The sequence below is a fragment of the Embiotoca jacksoni genome, unplaced genomic scaffold (genome assembly GCF_022577435.1).
Source record: "Embiotoca jacksoni isolate LCO1_2020_lvr unplaced genomic scaffold, fEmbJac1.0.p SCAF_20, whole genome shotgun sequence".
Lineage (NCBI taxonomy): Eukaryota > Metazoa > Chordata > Actinopteri > Embiotocidae > Embiotoca > Embiotoca jacksoni.
Window position 1 is genome coordinate 2,823,643 of NW_027185341.1, and position 15,567 is coordinate 2,839,209.

Below are 15,567 nucleotides of genomic sequence, written 5' to 3' on the forward strand. Positions count from 1 at the left end.
CCATAATGTATCTACACTAACAAAAATAAGTAGCTCACCAGCCAAAGGTGAGAGTAGATTTAGTTGACGGCTCGACGAAGCTTTCGGACTCCAAACCATTAAATACAGCAAGCGTTACTGGCATCTTTTAATACAGTGATTCCCACACTGTGGTGCCGCAGTTCGGGAGTTACTCTACCAGTGGGTACATATGAGCCTTGCTGTAAGGCCTAACATTTGAACTACAGACTTACAGACTAAACTCAGTGAATTTTATAATATGAAAAAAATTGTTGGCATGTGCAGTATTGGTAGTTACTTGAAAAATTTGATTTGGTACAAAGTGGTACAAGGTCTGAAAAGTTGGGGACCACTGATTTAATGAATCAGTTTGAAAAAAAAAATACATACAAGTATTAGATTTGTGAGAAAGAATCATTTATTCAAAAATAACGACTTAAAGAACTGTTAAAAGTCATTGGCATATGTGGGACAGCAACGCCGAATTTTTGCCAAGGCGCGCTCATTTCGGGTGACAGAACTGAAGTCCATCTTCTTCAACTTAGGCAATGCAGAAATCGCATAACTTCTAAACACACACAAATACACACAGACCACAAACAGATAGAGATCACATGCACACATTTTAGGTCAACATTGATCCTCTATGGAACCTTTATGTGCTTCCATACAATGAAGTCACACTACATGTTGAATAAGGAAGATGCCTTTCAGTCAGTGCTAAGTAGACCTTGTTTGTACTTTCTAAATATTGCACACGAATGATAATATGAAATGAGATATACATTAAATCAAGTAGCTAAATGCCTGTACTGCAGCTACACTTTAGAAGTACTTCTTCTTTACTTGAATATTTTCAGGTTTTGCAACTTAATGTGTCTATTCCACTCCATTTAAGAAGATAAAATGACACTTTTTATTCTACTACATTTATTTGACAGTTCTTTTCACTAGTTATAGCTTAGATTTTCCTTTTAAAGCATAGAAAAGCATAATGAGGTTATTAAACATGATGTATTTTAGTTGTCTAGGATCAAATCAGTGGTTCCCAGTCTTTATGGATTGTGACCCTCTTACAAAAAGACACCGTCTTGTCACATTTCATATATCTATGAATGTCAACTGTTCCATAAGAGATATTTTCCCTCTAAACTCCTCAAATTTCAATAACTGTTCAAGGCCCAAAAGAAGAAAAACTGTTCCACCCGACAAATTATCTCATGTTCCTCCAGTTATTTTGTGACTCTTGTTGACAGTTTGTGACCCACTATTGCATATGTAAAGGTAAAACTATATCAAACTCTACCAGCGACAAACAGTAAAATACTGCGTGGACATTGATGCATCAGTAAAAAGACATATTACTGATCAGCACTGTTTGATATCAACAACCTAATAATGCCATTTAATTTATCTATCACAGGATGGGTTCAGCAAACAAGTAGTCTTACTTGCGGTATTGGAAGTGCATTAAGATGGCAATACATCTGTATTAGTTTTACTCGTAATGAAGTACTTTTAAAATGTTGTATTAGTTATAGTTATACATCTTCAACCACTTTCTTTCAACACACACAAGCCACACTATACGAGAAAGCTGTGAAACTTTATACACTTTATCTGATGCAGTGGAAGTAACAGCCATTCGCAATGAACAATGACGGACAGGGATTGCTTCTGCCGCAGAAAAAGTTATAAAATACCAATCAAGACTTGAGATCCCGAGCATCATTGTGATCTATAAGTACCATCGTTACGAAACTGTAAGAACATAAAATGAGGTTGTCACCTGTAGTTTTGGGTGTGTTCGATGGGATTTCCATGCAGCGTAATGGTGTGTAGATGCTGCAGTGCTCCCAGCTTGTCAATAGCTGACTGGTTCCAAATGCGGTTGCCATGAAGGTACAACACATGCAGCTCTTGCAGGTTGCACAAAACCTGAAACGCAGACACACTCATACAGCTAAGTTGTAAATTAAAATCCAACATGTAGATGCATAAATAGTACTAGCAGGAATAAAGAAGATTCATTTGTAAAGAAATCTGAAATGACAACATCTTTGAAAGAGAAACTTTACCATTAAATACTGATTAAATATATACGGTTTCAATTCATAACGTTGAGGGAATAAAATAAACACAAATGGTGCATTTTTAATCTTCGTTAATGACAATACGAACAAAGAAGACTTCATAATTGTGTAATCATAGGTCCAAAAGCAAAAACAAATACGAGACATGATCAAACAAATGGAGAGAGCTCAGAAACTGAAGACGCCAAGAAGCAAACACAGAGCCATGAGAGAAGTCTCACAGAGTCTATGCTTTTGAGTTTGTTGAAGGACAGGTCCAGCCATCCGATCTTTGATGGTCGAGCCAGAAGGAGGCCGAGGGTGTACTCGAGGCCGTCGAGGTCAGCGAGGTTGTTGTTACTGAGACGCAAAACGCGGCTCATGTACATCCCCTGTACGTTTCTGTTTAAAGGGCGCTGGCCTTCTCGGGGTATCTCCGACAGCACACCTGAACCACAAATGAAGCAATTACAGTCAGTAAAGCATGTTGTTTTTTTTCTTGAATACTGGCATTTACATTTCTGTTGGCAAAAGATAAATGAGGAGTCTTCTCAGATTCTTTGGATTCACACAGTTTTAGGGCTGGGTATTGTTCAAAAATGTTCAACACCAGTACAGATACCTTGGCTTTGATACCTGTTCCTGAACAATACATTTTTCAAAAACAATTTGAATATATCACAGTTTTCATGAATTTCGGAAAAGGACAGTTTAACCCAGGTGATTTTCTGTACTCCCCGTGACCCTGTTCAGGATAAAGCGGGTATAGATAATGGATGGATGGATTTTCTGTACCTACAATTACCAGATGCTTACTATAATGCCTCACATGCCAATTCTTGCTGGACGCTTACTGGAACTTACTGATGTTCCCTAAACGCCTCACATGTTATCAGTAAATGCCAGCTCGCTGGCTGCGCACAGAGAAGATTTAAGTCACTTTAGTGCATGCAACTCAGACAGATATGTTGATACAAATTACTTTGAAAAGAGTAAAATAAGGCATTTTAATGTGAAATTTACTTTAGTTGAAACAGAGTGACTTTATCTCTGTGGGCGGACTTAAAGTAAACGTTGTTGCTCACTGACGCTAATGAGTTTTACTCTTGCGTAAACGTAATAAAATGATAACATGTTTAATATTGATGTAGCTTAGCTATCAAAATTTAGTATCAAATGACAGGGCATGTTTTGATGGTATAGAGTATTTAAGTAGTTCGGTCAGTGCCATGAAAGTATCAAATTTCGGTCCCCAACCCTAAACGGTATATTTACTATACTGCAAATGCTCAGACATTGTCATCTATTTTTGAGTGTTCTATTCATTACAACATTGAGCCTTGATTATGATAGCATGTAGACGAGATAGTAGGTATTTCCTAGCACTTTGATGAAAAAAATAAAATAAAAAAACAACAACATATGGTCACCTAATGTAAGGTTAACTAGTTAGAGAAATATGATACTACCTGTAACATGGCAGAGATCTTTAAATGACATATCCACTGGAGGGCCATACATGTTCACACACTTCTCATGTTCAGATTAAACCTACAGCAGCAACTGAACACGACTGTTCCGCAGAATTACATTCAAGCACAAACAAATACATTGAAAACAAAATATTTAAAACAGTTTCCTAGTGATGAAATTCTAAAATGGACACTCATTACTTCTTTTACTTACAATTTTAATATCATTATGAATTTAAAGTAACAAGCAAATAATTACCATTACCAATTTGCCTCTATTTCTTTCTCTCTTTTAAACACAAACAATTGTGAAGTTTCATGGAGTGATTTATGAACAAAGCTGTTCTTTTAGGAGCATTTTGAATTATTAAAATACTTTACAAATACAGATATACCATGGAAAAGTTTGGGCATTCCTGGGAAAATTTCATATTTTGATGAACTTTGAAGAGAAAACAGGTAAAAAATACACCCTGCAGTGAATACACTATTAAAAAGTTTGGGCACCCTACTTGGTAACCTGCTCTTGTTGCAGATTTCACAGCTTGCAAAAATCTTTTGTAGGGAGTCAAGAGTCTTTCAATTCTTGATTTAGGACTTTTCACACTCTTCCTTGCAGATCACTTCTGAACGAGCTTTAAGCTGTCTTGCATACATGACATGTTTAAGATGATCTACCCACAGATTTTCAATGATGTGAGGTGGACAGTGAGGTGCCATTCCAAGAGGTTCAGCATGTTTCCCCTGAAACAGTTCACTGGATTTTTGAAGTATGCAGCGGATCATTGTTCTATTGTGGAACCCAGCCTGTTTTCAGTGTCAGTTTCTGGATTGACTGTGACATCTGCAGCCAGAATGAAGAATGAAGAGTCCACTCTTCCCTCTGTCCATGCAGTGTTTGTTGTGCCACTGGCTGTCACACAACCCAAAAGCAGAATATTTCCACATCAGTGTTTAACAGTTAGTCAAGCGTTCTTTTATCAAATTTACCCTTGACGATCACGGCTGAGGAGCTCATATTGAACTTCATCTGGCCACAGCATTTGTTACCAAAACTCTCGGGCTTATCCAGATGCTGCTTTGCATACTTCGGACGTTGATGTTTGCGATGAGGTTGCCTGTAAGGTCTCTAAGGTCTCTGCATGTAGACCCTTCTCCACCACTTGTGTGCCAGCTTCCTTGGTTGTGAAGTGTTACCACAAGGGCTAAAGAGTCAGAGAATTGATCAGCCCTGGAACTGTCATCAGCTGACAATTCCTATTGACAATTATTGTCCTCCCTTACGACTAAATACCCAATTACGAGTTAATGAAGAGCTGACGCGAAATAGCAACAAAGTAACGGGGCCTTAACGCTTGGGGAAAGGCTCATTTTTAATATCTGTTTGCTGCAGAGGCTGTTTGTACTTCTTTTAACTGGTGTAATCTTTACTACGCCAACTAACAGGAGATGAACCAGTCTCAAGACCTGGAGATTTGGCTGTCAGTCATCCAGGCTTGAACCACATCCATCCTTACTTTAAACAAAAGTTGACAATAATACACATGCAGATCCATTTAGTGCATACACGTGCAATATATGTACACATGCAGAGATACACATGCATGTTTCTTTACTTGTATGTGCATTGCGTGCACGATGGGTGTTTCCTCACATCGTCCAAAGACATGGCGGTCAGATGAACTGCTGAATCAATGTTGGCCAAAGACTTAAATGTTAATGTGTTTGTCTGAACGTGACCCCCCTATGAACGAGCTGTCCAGACGACCACCAAATTGTGCTGGCAGATTGAAAATGAGAGTATTCTCCTGGACATGAGTCCGAGAGGGCAAATGGAGGACGAGTTTCCGAAAGAGGGCTGAGAGATGGAAGGAAAAGGTGATGATGGAAAATTATATCCATCAGCCGGAGTTTTTCCTCACCTTGTCACTCACTCAAGATGTCGGTGTGTATTAGTGGTTTTGCCTCGCTAATAGCATAACAGCGTCTTATTGAAGCAGTAAGGGCAGTACTTCAATAAGATGGAAGAAAAACAGAGAGACAGGGAAGGAGTCGGAGTCAAGGACACAGAACCAGCGGCTAGTACTTTTTACGGTGTCCGTGAAATAGTCATGGAGTGTGTGTTTATAAGGCACATGCTCAGGCTTGCTTCCATGCTGCTTCTCAATTTAAAATGCTGTTAATAAAAATAGACTAGAAACTGAATATTAACATGAGGAAACTCAGTAGGGCACGTTGGAGGTGTGTGTGTGTGTGTGTGTGTGTGTGTGTGTGTGTGTGTGTGTGTGTCTGAATCTCTTAAGATCATAGATCAGGAAACAGGGTCATTTTAACTGAATAAAACATCAAGCAGGAGACCAGATGGGAAGCTATGGACCTGCGAGTGTGTAGCCCTCTCTCCTTCCTCTGCAAGTCCCATCTAGCCGAGTGATGATCTTCCCGGTGTACCACAATGAGTCCATTCAGCTGCAAACACAATGAAGCTTAAGATGCTGAGTAGCGAGAGTGGTAAGGTATTTTATTGTACCAAATATGCATAAATATGCATGATAGTACAGTGACACTATAGGTTGAAGGCCTCAAGATAATCAGCACATGAAATAAAGAAAAAAGACGCAAGTCGCTCATCTAGCTTCCTTCTGACTGGATACAATCCAAACTTGATGGAAGTCACACCTTTAACTTAGCACACTATGTCCCCAAACTGAATTATGTATTGAAGTTGTTGTCAGTGGGGAAAAGGAGTTCTCTCCTTGTTTGTTTGCTGAATGGATAATTGGTGAAACAGAGCTCTGGCTCTTTGATTGAGGCGACCTGACACCGAAACCTGCAATTTACGGACACCCTAACTCCACTCTGGCAATGGCACTGATATCTTGGTGTGAATAACCTTGTTCCAAATACACCATCAATTAAGAAAATAGATTCACGGTGCATTCTAACTAGCTGTGTTTTACAGACTTCTATGCTGGATTTATCTGGTCTCACACCACGTTCCCTCTGATCATATCCCTGCCTTTGTACTGCCAGTCAAAAGTTGGCCTTTCAAGGACATTTGAGTTTCACCACCTGCCACAGACTTTGCCACAATGGATCAGGAATATGTGTGCAGTTTGACCAGTCCATTATGCTTCAGAATTAGAGTCATATTGGATGAAAGGCACAGCATAAATCCAGGATCAGCACGCATCAGCACTCCCGTGCAGCGCAAGGGGCTTTTTTTCACATCAGGTTTAGGTGCATGGCAGCTGTTGTCATACAGACCTGCATGTGAAAATATTTTCACAGCTTCAGTGAGGAAGAGTGAACATGAATAGACATATCCGAAATCCCACAGACAGATCTGGTGTTGTCCTACGTATAACTTACAATTCAGTTAATCATATAAAAATCAAGCTGAGTTTTGACTGTTGAAGTAAATGTGAACCAGGCAGTTGGCATGCGTCATGACATAGCAGCTAATCCAAGCCAAAAAAAAAATACAACATAAAGCGGAAAAAATTCAAAAGCCTTTTCATCGACTCGTCAGGTTTAGTTTTGGCAGCCTTGAAAGATCGAAAGGTAAAATGAATTTACTCACTTTTGTGGCAAATTTGTGATGAAGTAGGTCAATGATTCAGTGATTGCGTCATACAGACTTGCACTAGCTATGTATTCTTTTCTTGTCTTCCCCATTTATTGGTTTATTTAAAGTATATGTATTTTTTAACAAGATATTAATATTTCACTGTGCCTGCGTGGGTTTTCTCCGGGTACTCCGGCTTCCTCCCACCGTCCAAAGACATGCATGTCAGGTTAATTGGTGATTCTACAAATTGCCCTTAGGGGCGAAAGAGCGCGTGAATGGACTTTGTTTCTGTCTGTCTCTGTTTGTTGGCCCTGTGATGGGCTGGCGACCTGTCCAGGGTGGAACCTGCCTTTGCCCAAAAGTGAGCTGGGATAGGCTCCTTTTTTTTTGTCTTAATTTTCCTGCAAGTTCAGATGAAAGTTGAGAAAGGGTGATATGTGTCAGTGTTTTATTTGAAACATTTATACATATCCTGCATCCTCAGCTTCCCCACGCCCCTCCTCTCTACTAAAAATGTGCAACTCTTTCTGTAATGCCACGAGAGGATTCAATACTAGACATCATCGCTTATGCCCTCTAGGAAACTCTGTTGCCCAGGGGGACAAGGACACACGCACACTGTGAATGTCTGCAGGTACCCACTTACTGTAAAAATACAAAGACCCCGACACACAACTCCATTAACACAAACACCAAAATGAGACCCCAGATACAATCCATATCCTGTGTTGCCCGAAGGGACATGGAGGCAATCTTTCTCCATCGTACACCTACATGAAATTCTTCTGCCACAGAGCTCAGGCTTTGCCCTCATCTTACCTCTTTTCCTTCCTTCACTCTCTAGCACACTTCGATATCGAGAAGTACTGATCTTCTCCATTTTACTTTCTCGCTTTCTCTTTCTGTCTGTGTCCCATCAATCTTTCCTTTTTGTCCTCTTATACTGGTGAGTGGCCCTTTGTGTCAGATCTAGCACTTCAAAACAAATCTGTGTTCTTGCCACAATTTTTTCCAATATTTGTTTTTCCCTTCATTTTCTTCTGTATATATATATATATATATATATATATATATATATATATATATATATATATATATATATATATATATATATATATATATATATATATATATATATATAAAACCCGTCTTCTTCTCTTCACTTGCCCTTGCCTTCTCTATGTCACCTCTCCCTCTCTCTATCCCTCGCCTCCTCTCCTTTTAGGAGGTCATGGTATTAGCCCACCAGTCACTCAGCCTTCTCATGGTATGGACATGCATGGCTGCTTACATAGTATTAAGAGTATACTGACTGTCCACCAGCTGCCCTCGCAGACAGTCTCTCTCAGATACTCAGATGTTTAGTCAGTCAGCGAGCTAGTCAATCAGCCAGTTAGCTGCTCTGTCAGATGGCCGTTCAACCAGCCACACAAAGCATCAGTCATGTCAGTCAATATGACAAGCAGTGTTTCAGTCCATTAGTGAGGAAGTTAGGCTTCTGATGCTTTACAGTGATGCTACTAATTAGTTACTCACTCAGTTGTACAGCTTTGGTTGAAAACGTAGAGAAAAATGTCATCTTTATCATTTTCTCATTCTGCTTTTAAAGGCATTGTGTGTGAAGTTAAGAGAAAACTGTGTTGATTTGACTAAAATGACTTCAATAGATGAAAACTGAATTTAAAAGTTAAAAAACTATTTAATTTAATGTAATCTAAAACATCTAATTTATAACACAACACAATCTCAAGCGAAGCCATGCTGGCACAGTGTAGCTGGAGGGATGGGCAATGTCAGTTAGTCGATCTCCCACTTAAGCCACACAGTCCCCAGAGGAAGAGGCCTACTACTTTATAACCTTGCACCACCAGCTAGTCACTTACTCTGTGTGACATCTCATCATCTACCGACATTCAGGGTTCAGATTACCCAGCTTCAAGTTGCCAAGTGATGATTGATTCATAGATGAATTTATGAACATCGTTAAAATATGATGTTATCAATGTGCTACGAGGGCCAGTCAAAAAGTTCCTGGTACTACACCTGTTGCGTGTGTAAGCAGTGCAGCCCTGTAACTTACATGGAGCTGGGGGAAGCAGGAACTTTTATGAGAAAGTATTTTAAGTTACGTCACTTGATCAACACCAACACCTGACACAACGTCTCTCTGTATCCCAAAAATTGAACACAAACTTTGATGTGTGCTCTTTACCTCCACAGGTCCATGTCAAAATCGCAGACGAGCCCGACAAATTGGTCACAAAAACTAACTCGGGTGCTAATGTTGATTGAGCAACATGACTTACTTACTGATGAAGGTTACAGCTTTTCCCTGCTCTGTGCACGTCACAGTGCTACGCTACATTTGCGCGCAATAGGAGCAGTCGCTGAAGTTTCTGTTTGCCCCTCAAATGGCAGTAGAAAAAAATAACAACACAAAATGAAGCATTAGAGAATTATTATTTTTAAATGACCAGTAAACACCATTTTATCCTGGTATAAATATGAATACATACAAATATGTATAAATATTATATTATATATTTTTGTTAAGGAAACACAAAGGAGTAGCTTTACATTAACCGATACGCCCAGTGATAAGTGACACGGAAGAGCAAAAAGCAAAGTGGCACCGGGACTCTAGTTAAAAAAAAATCAAGCCTTTATTCAAAACTTAGCACCTAAGAAAGATTCACAACTGAAAGGCTGCACAGTCTCATCATCCACTCTTTTTTTCAAACATTTTGTTAGCTAAAGACCACTGGGAACCCTTTTGCTACCACCCGTTTCACCTTCATTCAATTACACAGTGACTTCAGGGACTTGCTCAATACAGCCACAGTGCAGCTCAGCTGTAGCAGGTGAGGTTAAGTGATTTTGTCAAGGGCGCCACCAGAGAGGTTTGCTGGTAAAAATGAGAGAACGTTGCTCAAACTCCTCTGGCAAAGAGTTGAGGAGGGGTACTCCAGTCACACGCCAAAATCTTCATAGCTTGATCACTTAAACGCAAGAGCCAAATAAATTTCACAGATTTGTTCTCATTTTAGGATTAAAATATACCTAAAAAAAAAAATCATGGTGCTGGTGTGCAGGAAAATCAGTCATACCACACTGATCCTGTTTGGTGCCTCTTTTGATGTTTTAGCATGGCTGGTTGAAGAAGCAGTAAGAATTCAATTAATACATGTGCTTGTTGCCAAGCAAGGTCAGAGAGTGCACCAACTGCACCAGTTGACATAACGTCCTTTTTTTTTTTATTTAAAAAATGAATATGCAAAAAACAAATGATGTCCGACTTTTAAAAAAAATTATACCTTCTAAAGATCAGCATGTGTTAGCATTGCCATTATAAACACACTTCTATGCAGACCTCAACATTTACCGAAAAGCAATTATTAGCCTCAGTACAGCCTCAGAGATCCACTAGCATGGCTGTATTAGTCTTGTTTTAACTTTACAGATCACAGCTCATCCTTAAATAATATCATCTTCCAGTGTAATTGGCTATATTTCTTGCAGCAGCAGCCGGCAGAGCTCTTTCTCTCAATCAGGCAGTTTGGCTATCAGACAAAAATCTAACATGTACAGTATACTGTAGAGTTGAGTTAAAGGTTACAAACTGCAATCCATTATTCAAAAAGGGATTATTTAAGGACACAGAAATAATTTTGCAATATGTTTCTACCATATTAAGTAGTGTAAATTCCAAGGATTTAATTACATATGGGTAGAAGTTTGGTTTAATTTGTTTGCAAAAGACTACTGAGGCTAAGCATGTTCAAATAATTTTATTTGAGTCTACACTTGAGATTGAATTGCCTAAAAAGACTCATGTTGGGAAACCAAACTCAACCTCAACATATGTGACATTACCAACATATATACTAGAGTACTTACATTATATTCCCAAGATTCCCCATTAAGAATCCAATAAAATGGGAAGCTTTACCAGCTGTTACTTAAGAATTTTTCCTACTTACAAATAAAATATGGAGTTATGACTGCTGACATTTAAAACTATTGTTATGGAGAGGACTTGTGATACATACTGCACAGTCTGGCTGGTATAAGAGAAAAAGTGAATACAAGTTTATGATAAACTTCAAAAGAATGCATCCCAGAAGTAAAACAAAGTTTCTGTGGCTGAAAGGTTTTAAATTCACCTGGAATTTCATCTTCAAAATTAGTTCTTAATTATAAAAACACAACCTAATGAAAAGTAAAAGTCTTGATTCCCAGGAGTAAAAATGAAACACTGTATATGCTGGGATGCTTATACAAATTAGGAAAAACCTGACAGATCTGTTGCTCTGTTCTGCTCTCTTCCTAAATATATCTTTGTTAAGAGAAGAACATAAAACCTTGCTGTGCAGTCCCTGGAGTAAAATGGAAACCTGACAAGAGGGTGGAAGGATCTGGTACAAAACATTCAAACAGGAAACCCACGAGTGTGAGTGAGTCATTATGCCAAAACTAAAACTAAAGTCTTTTATGGATGGATCACAGAAAAGAAAACACAAATATGTGCATTCCCTGGAGTAAAATGAACTGAACTGAAATGATGTTTCTGAGGTCGTGAGAGTTTGATGGGAAATAAGAACAGAATTCAAGGAAGCTCTGCAGTCACGATTATTTTTTATTTTTTTTAATTTGGCCACAAATTGAGGATATTACAACAGAATCCCAAATGATATGCATAAGAAATTAAGGAATTTAATTACATAAACTGAACTTGAGTCACAGAAATTGAGAAGCGAGAGAACGGCTTTGAATTAGTTGAAGTCTGCATGACTCAGTAAGTGAGGTTTATAAGGAAGCAGACTGCAAAAATGTTTTACAGTGTGCCTAATGTTATTGTCAGTGTCACTAAAGTCCCTCTCCCGGCATTGATTAAACCCCTTACAAACTCATCACATGGTTATTTAGATTTTTTTGTTAAATACAAAATTCCCCTAATACCTTAAAGTGGATTAGATGTAACTTGAAACCTTTGCCTTCATTCAGCATGCACAGATCTATCAATATACAAATAGTTCAGGATTTTTTTTTTTTTGTCACATTGCTGGCATTTGAAAAAACAATGGTACTTCCATTAAAATAATTAAAGAAAATACGCTGCGCTCAGGGAAAAAAACGCTTTGATCGACACGGGCTTTGGGTAGTTGATGCTTTGACAGAGTGTGGGCCAGTAGGATGGAACGACTGCAAACGATTCCCTATGGAGCCCCTATGGAGTTAAAACATGGGTCTGGGAACAGTAGGGAAATTTTAGAGGCTTTAGTCTGGTATTTTGGCTGTTGCCATCTTGTTTTTTGGACCATATTTGAATGAGATAGGGAGGACTGAGGGATGGATCTGACTGAGATCATCACTCACCTATACTGGCAGCCTGACTACCTTTCAGGCATGTCAATCAAACCTGCCATGCTCCTAAATTTACATCTCTTTAAGGACTAACATCTAATCAATTATGGAATTGTTTTCAGAGGAACCCCCAGAACACTGATCATAACATAATTGAGGGTGTGTGTGGGAGTCTGTACTTCCAGAGAGAAATTGACAGTTTTTTAATGGAAGTCTAGTGGAGCCAATTATTTCTCAGAGCCCGTTCTTAGTGGCCCTTAGTGGTATTGCATTTTAAGGCTTCTCTGCACTGGTTTAAATTTTCAAACCTATTGACTGTCCATTTTTATACAGTCTATGGTCTGAACCTGTGGTTTTAAGACTGCCAAACTATCGATGCAGTTCTAAAACAGAAATGCTCAGCCATGGCATTGATTGCTTACTTCATTCATAGCTTATTAAAAAAAAAACAAGGTTAAAAAATAGATTTTCACTGCATGGGGTCTTTAATGTTCAAAGATGTGTGTTGCATTCATGTTTAAACATCACATTTGAACATTTTTAAATGCATGAACCAATTTCAAGCCATTAGATTCAGATTCAGAATTTATGCAGAGTTCAGAAGACTCTTATCAAGTTATAATAGGATAAGTTCACTGTTAACATATTATATATAATTAAGTGATGAAAGTGACACAGCAAAGATTTTAAATACACATTCAATGTTAAAACAACTTTCATTCTTGTGACATTATGACCAGCTCAAAGACTTGAGGAAAATATAAATCCATTTTGATTGACTTTATAAAGGTCATATGATTAAGAAGGTAATGGGAAGATATATATCTCTATGGCCTGTCAAATGAACACTTGACATCAGCAGATTACACACACACACACACACACACACACACACACACACACACACACACACACACACAGACAATCATAGACAAAGTCATTTAAATGTGCTTTGCTCCCCTGAGAATGTAATATGTGCGTGTGTGTGTGTGTGTGTGTGTGTGTGTGTTTGCAGAGAAAACCATAATTCATTATTATCTTCCACACACAGAGTGACCTCTTAGCATTAGAGGAATAAGTGATGGAGAGAGAATGTGCATGTCTACATGTGTGAAGAAAGAAATGATGAATGAGAATGTGTTGTATGTCTGAGGTTTTTTTTTCTTAGCGCAAAGCTAGAAGGAAGTTAAATATATTCTGAGGACACACAGTAGCTGTTTGACACCGCATAAAAAAAAGTGTTTGTGTCAGCAGCTGATTCTGTGAGGGCATGCTTGTTTATATGTGTTTCTTTCACAAGTGTGTGTGTGTGTGTGTGTGTGTGTGTGTATGTATATGTATATTCTGCATTTTTGTGAAGATAATAGTGACTAATGTCGGTCCATGGTGCAGGAAAAGAGGACGTTACTGAAGGGTTTAATTAGCTGTCACACAACAGGCAATAGAGAGAAAAACAATACTTAACACACCCAACAGTGAATGTGTGTATGTGTGTGTGAATGTGTGAGAAAAAAGATGATAGTGCTTGTAGATGCACTGCTTGCATGCCTCTCTGCATGTGTATGAATGTTTGTGGTATTGTGTGCGAGATGGCCTACAGAGAGCATCTTTAAAAACCCAGAAGAGTGTTTGACCATTGGCCCGTTTGTGTGGTGGATTTATATCGAAGGCAGTAGACGGTTAAATGATAAGCTGGCGCAGAGAACCGTTTGAAAAGTGCATGTAGATGAAGCGGCAACCAACAGTGACGTCACGCATTGATTTGTGAATAGTCGTTATGAGGCCTCGAGGTCGGATGTTGGCCGTCACCATCTTGCCAATTCGTAGCGGTTTGGAGCTGGAAGTCGCCATATTTGGATGATGTGGGAGGGAGCGAGTGGTGAATCTGACTCGATCTGATTAGAAATCCGACAATATTACGTCCCGCCAACCAATGATTGAAACCTGGCTGCACCATAGGCGGGTCAATAAATCAGACACGCTGCCTAAAACACGGCTTTATGAGGCTTATTTTCTCATTAATGTGGGGATTATTTTCAGATGGAATGCCCGAAAATGTACAAGAAGGAGTGACTTTAACTGACAACACCCATATGACTGGGTGTAAAAAAAATTATTGACGTGGTATTTCATGAGACTAGTAGAAAGGGAGTCTATGGAAGTGGAGTCTTTTTGGAGCCAACTTCTAGTGGCACTCGGTGGTATTGCAGCTTAAGGCACTTCTGCATCAGCTTTTCAGACCCGGAAGTTCAGTCTACTTTTATATACAGTCAATGGTGTAAACCGAAGAAACTTATCAGGATTTTATCCATAGCTTCTAATTTTTTTTGTCAAAGACAGACTAGCTCACCTATATGTTATGTTTGTATTTGAACCTTATTGTTTATGAGTTCAATCAATGAAGCAGTTTTTACTTACAGTCCAAATTCTCCATGAAACATGGTCCTACACTTTACAATTAAAGACAGTCAAATTATAGATAACCAAAAAAAAAACATCAATGTTAAGGAACATTTTAAAATAGTAGCAACAGAGCACAAACAGAGCAACACTAAAGGAATGTTCAGGGTCATCTGAGCCATCCCTAATTACACATTTTATCAAAAAGGAGAGTTTTAAGCCTAATTCTAAAAGTATAGAGGGTGTTGGCCTTCCGAACTCAATCATCCTTTTTGTTGTTTTGAAGGTGCAGTTTGAATACAGATCAGCATTTTCATTACTTTAGGTTCATGTTTAAAATGTTGGGTTATTTTGTATATTTTCTCATATGCTTGTACATATTCCAAAGTTGAACTACTAATAAATCCATCTGCTGTTCCTAAACAGTTCAATCTGTATAATTGATGCCACTATAAATAATTACATCTATCTGCTACAGGATGTGAGTGCAGATGATTTCCCCTGATCAATCAGACAGTCCAAAGCAGTTTAAACTGCGCTGTTATGTCTGTATCCCCTGTGTACTCTGTCAGTTCATTAAGTCTATTAAAAATACAGAGTCATCCCACAGTAAACATCGCAGAGTATTGCTGTGCAAGACGCTTGCTAGTCTTTACCTGTTTGTCATTATTCATAACAGGTGGTCGATGCG

General features: G+C 38.7%; 1 protein-coding gene across 1 annotated transcript; it reads right to left on the minus strand.

Annotated features, from left to right (window-relative positions):
* Positions 1–447: 447 nt before the first annotated feature.
* Positions 448–3,593, minus strand: LOC138202342 (leucine-rich repeat-containing protein 51-like). The gene is made up of 4 exons (XM_069156280.1): positions 3,542–3,593; positions 2,315–2,520; positions 1,790–1,938; positions 448–568 (listed from the first exon to the last, which is right to left on the minus strand). The coding sequence occupies exons 1-4, from the start codon at positions 3,591–3,593 to the stop codon at positions 448–450; spliced, it is 528 nt and encodes a 175-aa protein (XP_069012381.1).
* Positions 3,594–15,567: the final 11,974 nt, after the last annotated feature.

Bases quoted from the DNA above. Each gene is read 5' to 3' on its own strand.
- LOC138202342 (XM_069156280.1), bottom strand. From the start codon at position 3,593: ATGTATGGCCCTCCAGTGGATATGTCATTTAAAGATCTCTGCCATGTT. The intron at 1,939-2,314 runs GTGAGACTTCTC...TCTGCGTTTCAG, and splicing joins AACTCAAAAGCATAGACTCT to GTTTTGTGCAACCTGCAAGA. The intron at 569-1,789 runs GTGACAACCTCA...GTGTGTGTTTAG, and splicing joins GAACACACCCAAAACTACAG to AAGTTATGCGATTTCTGCAT.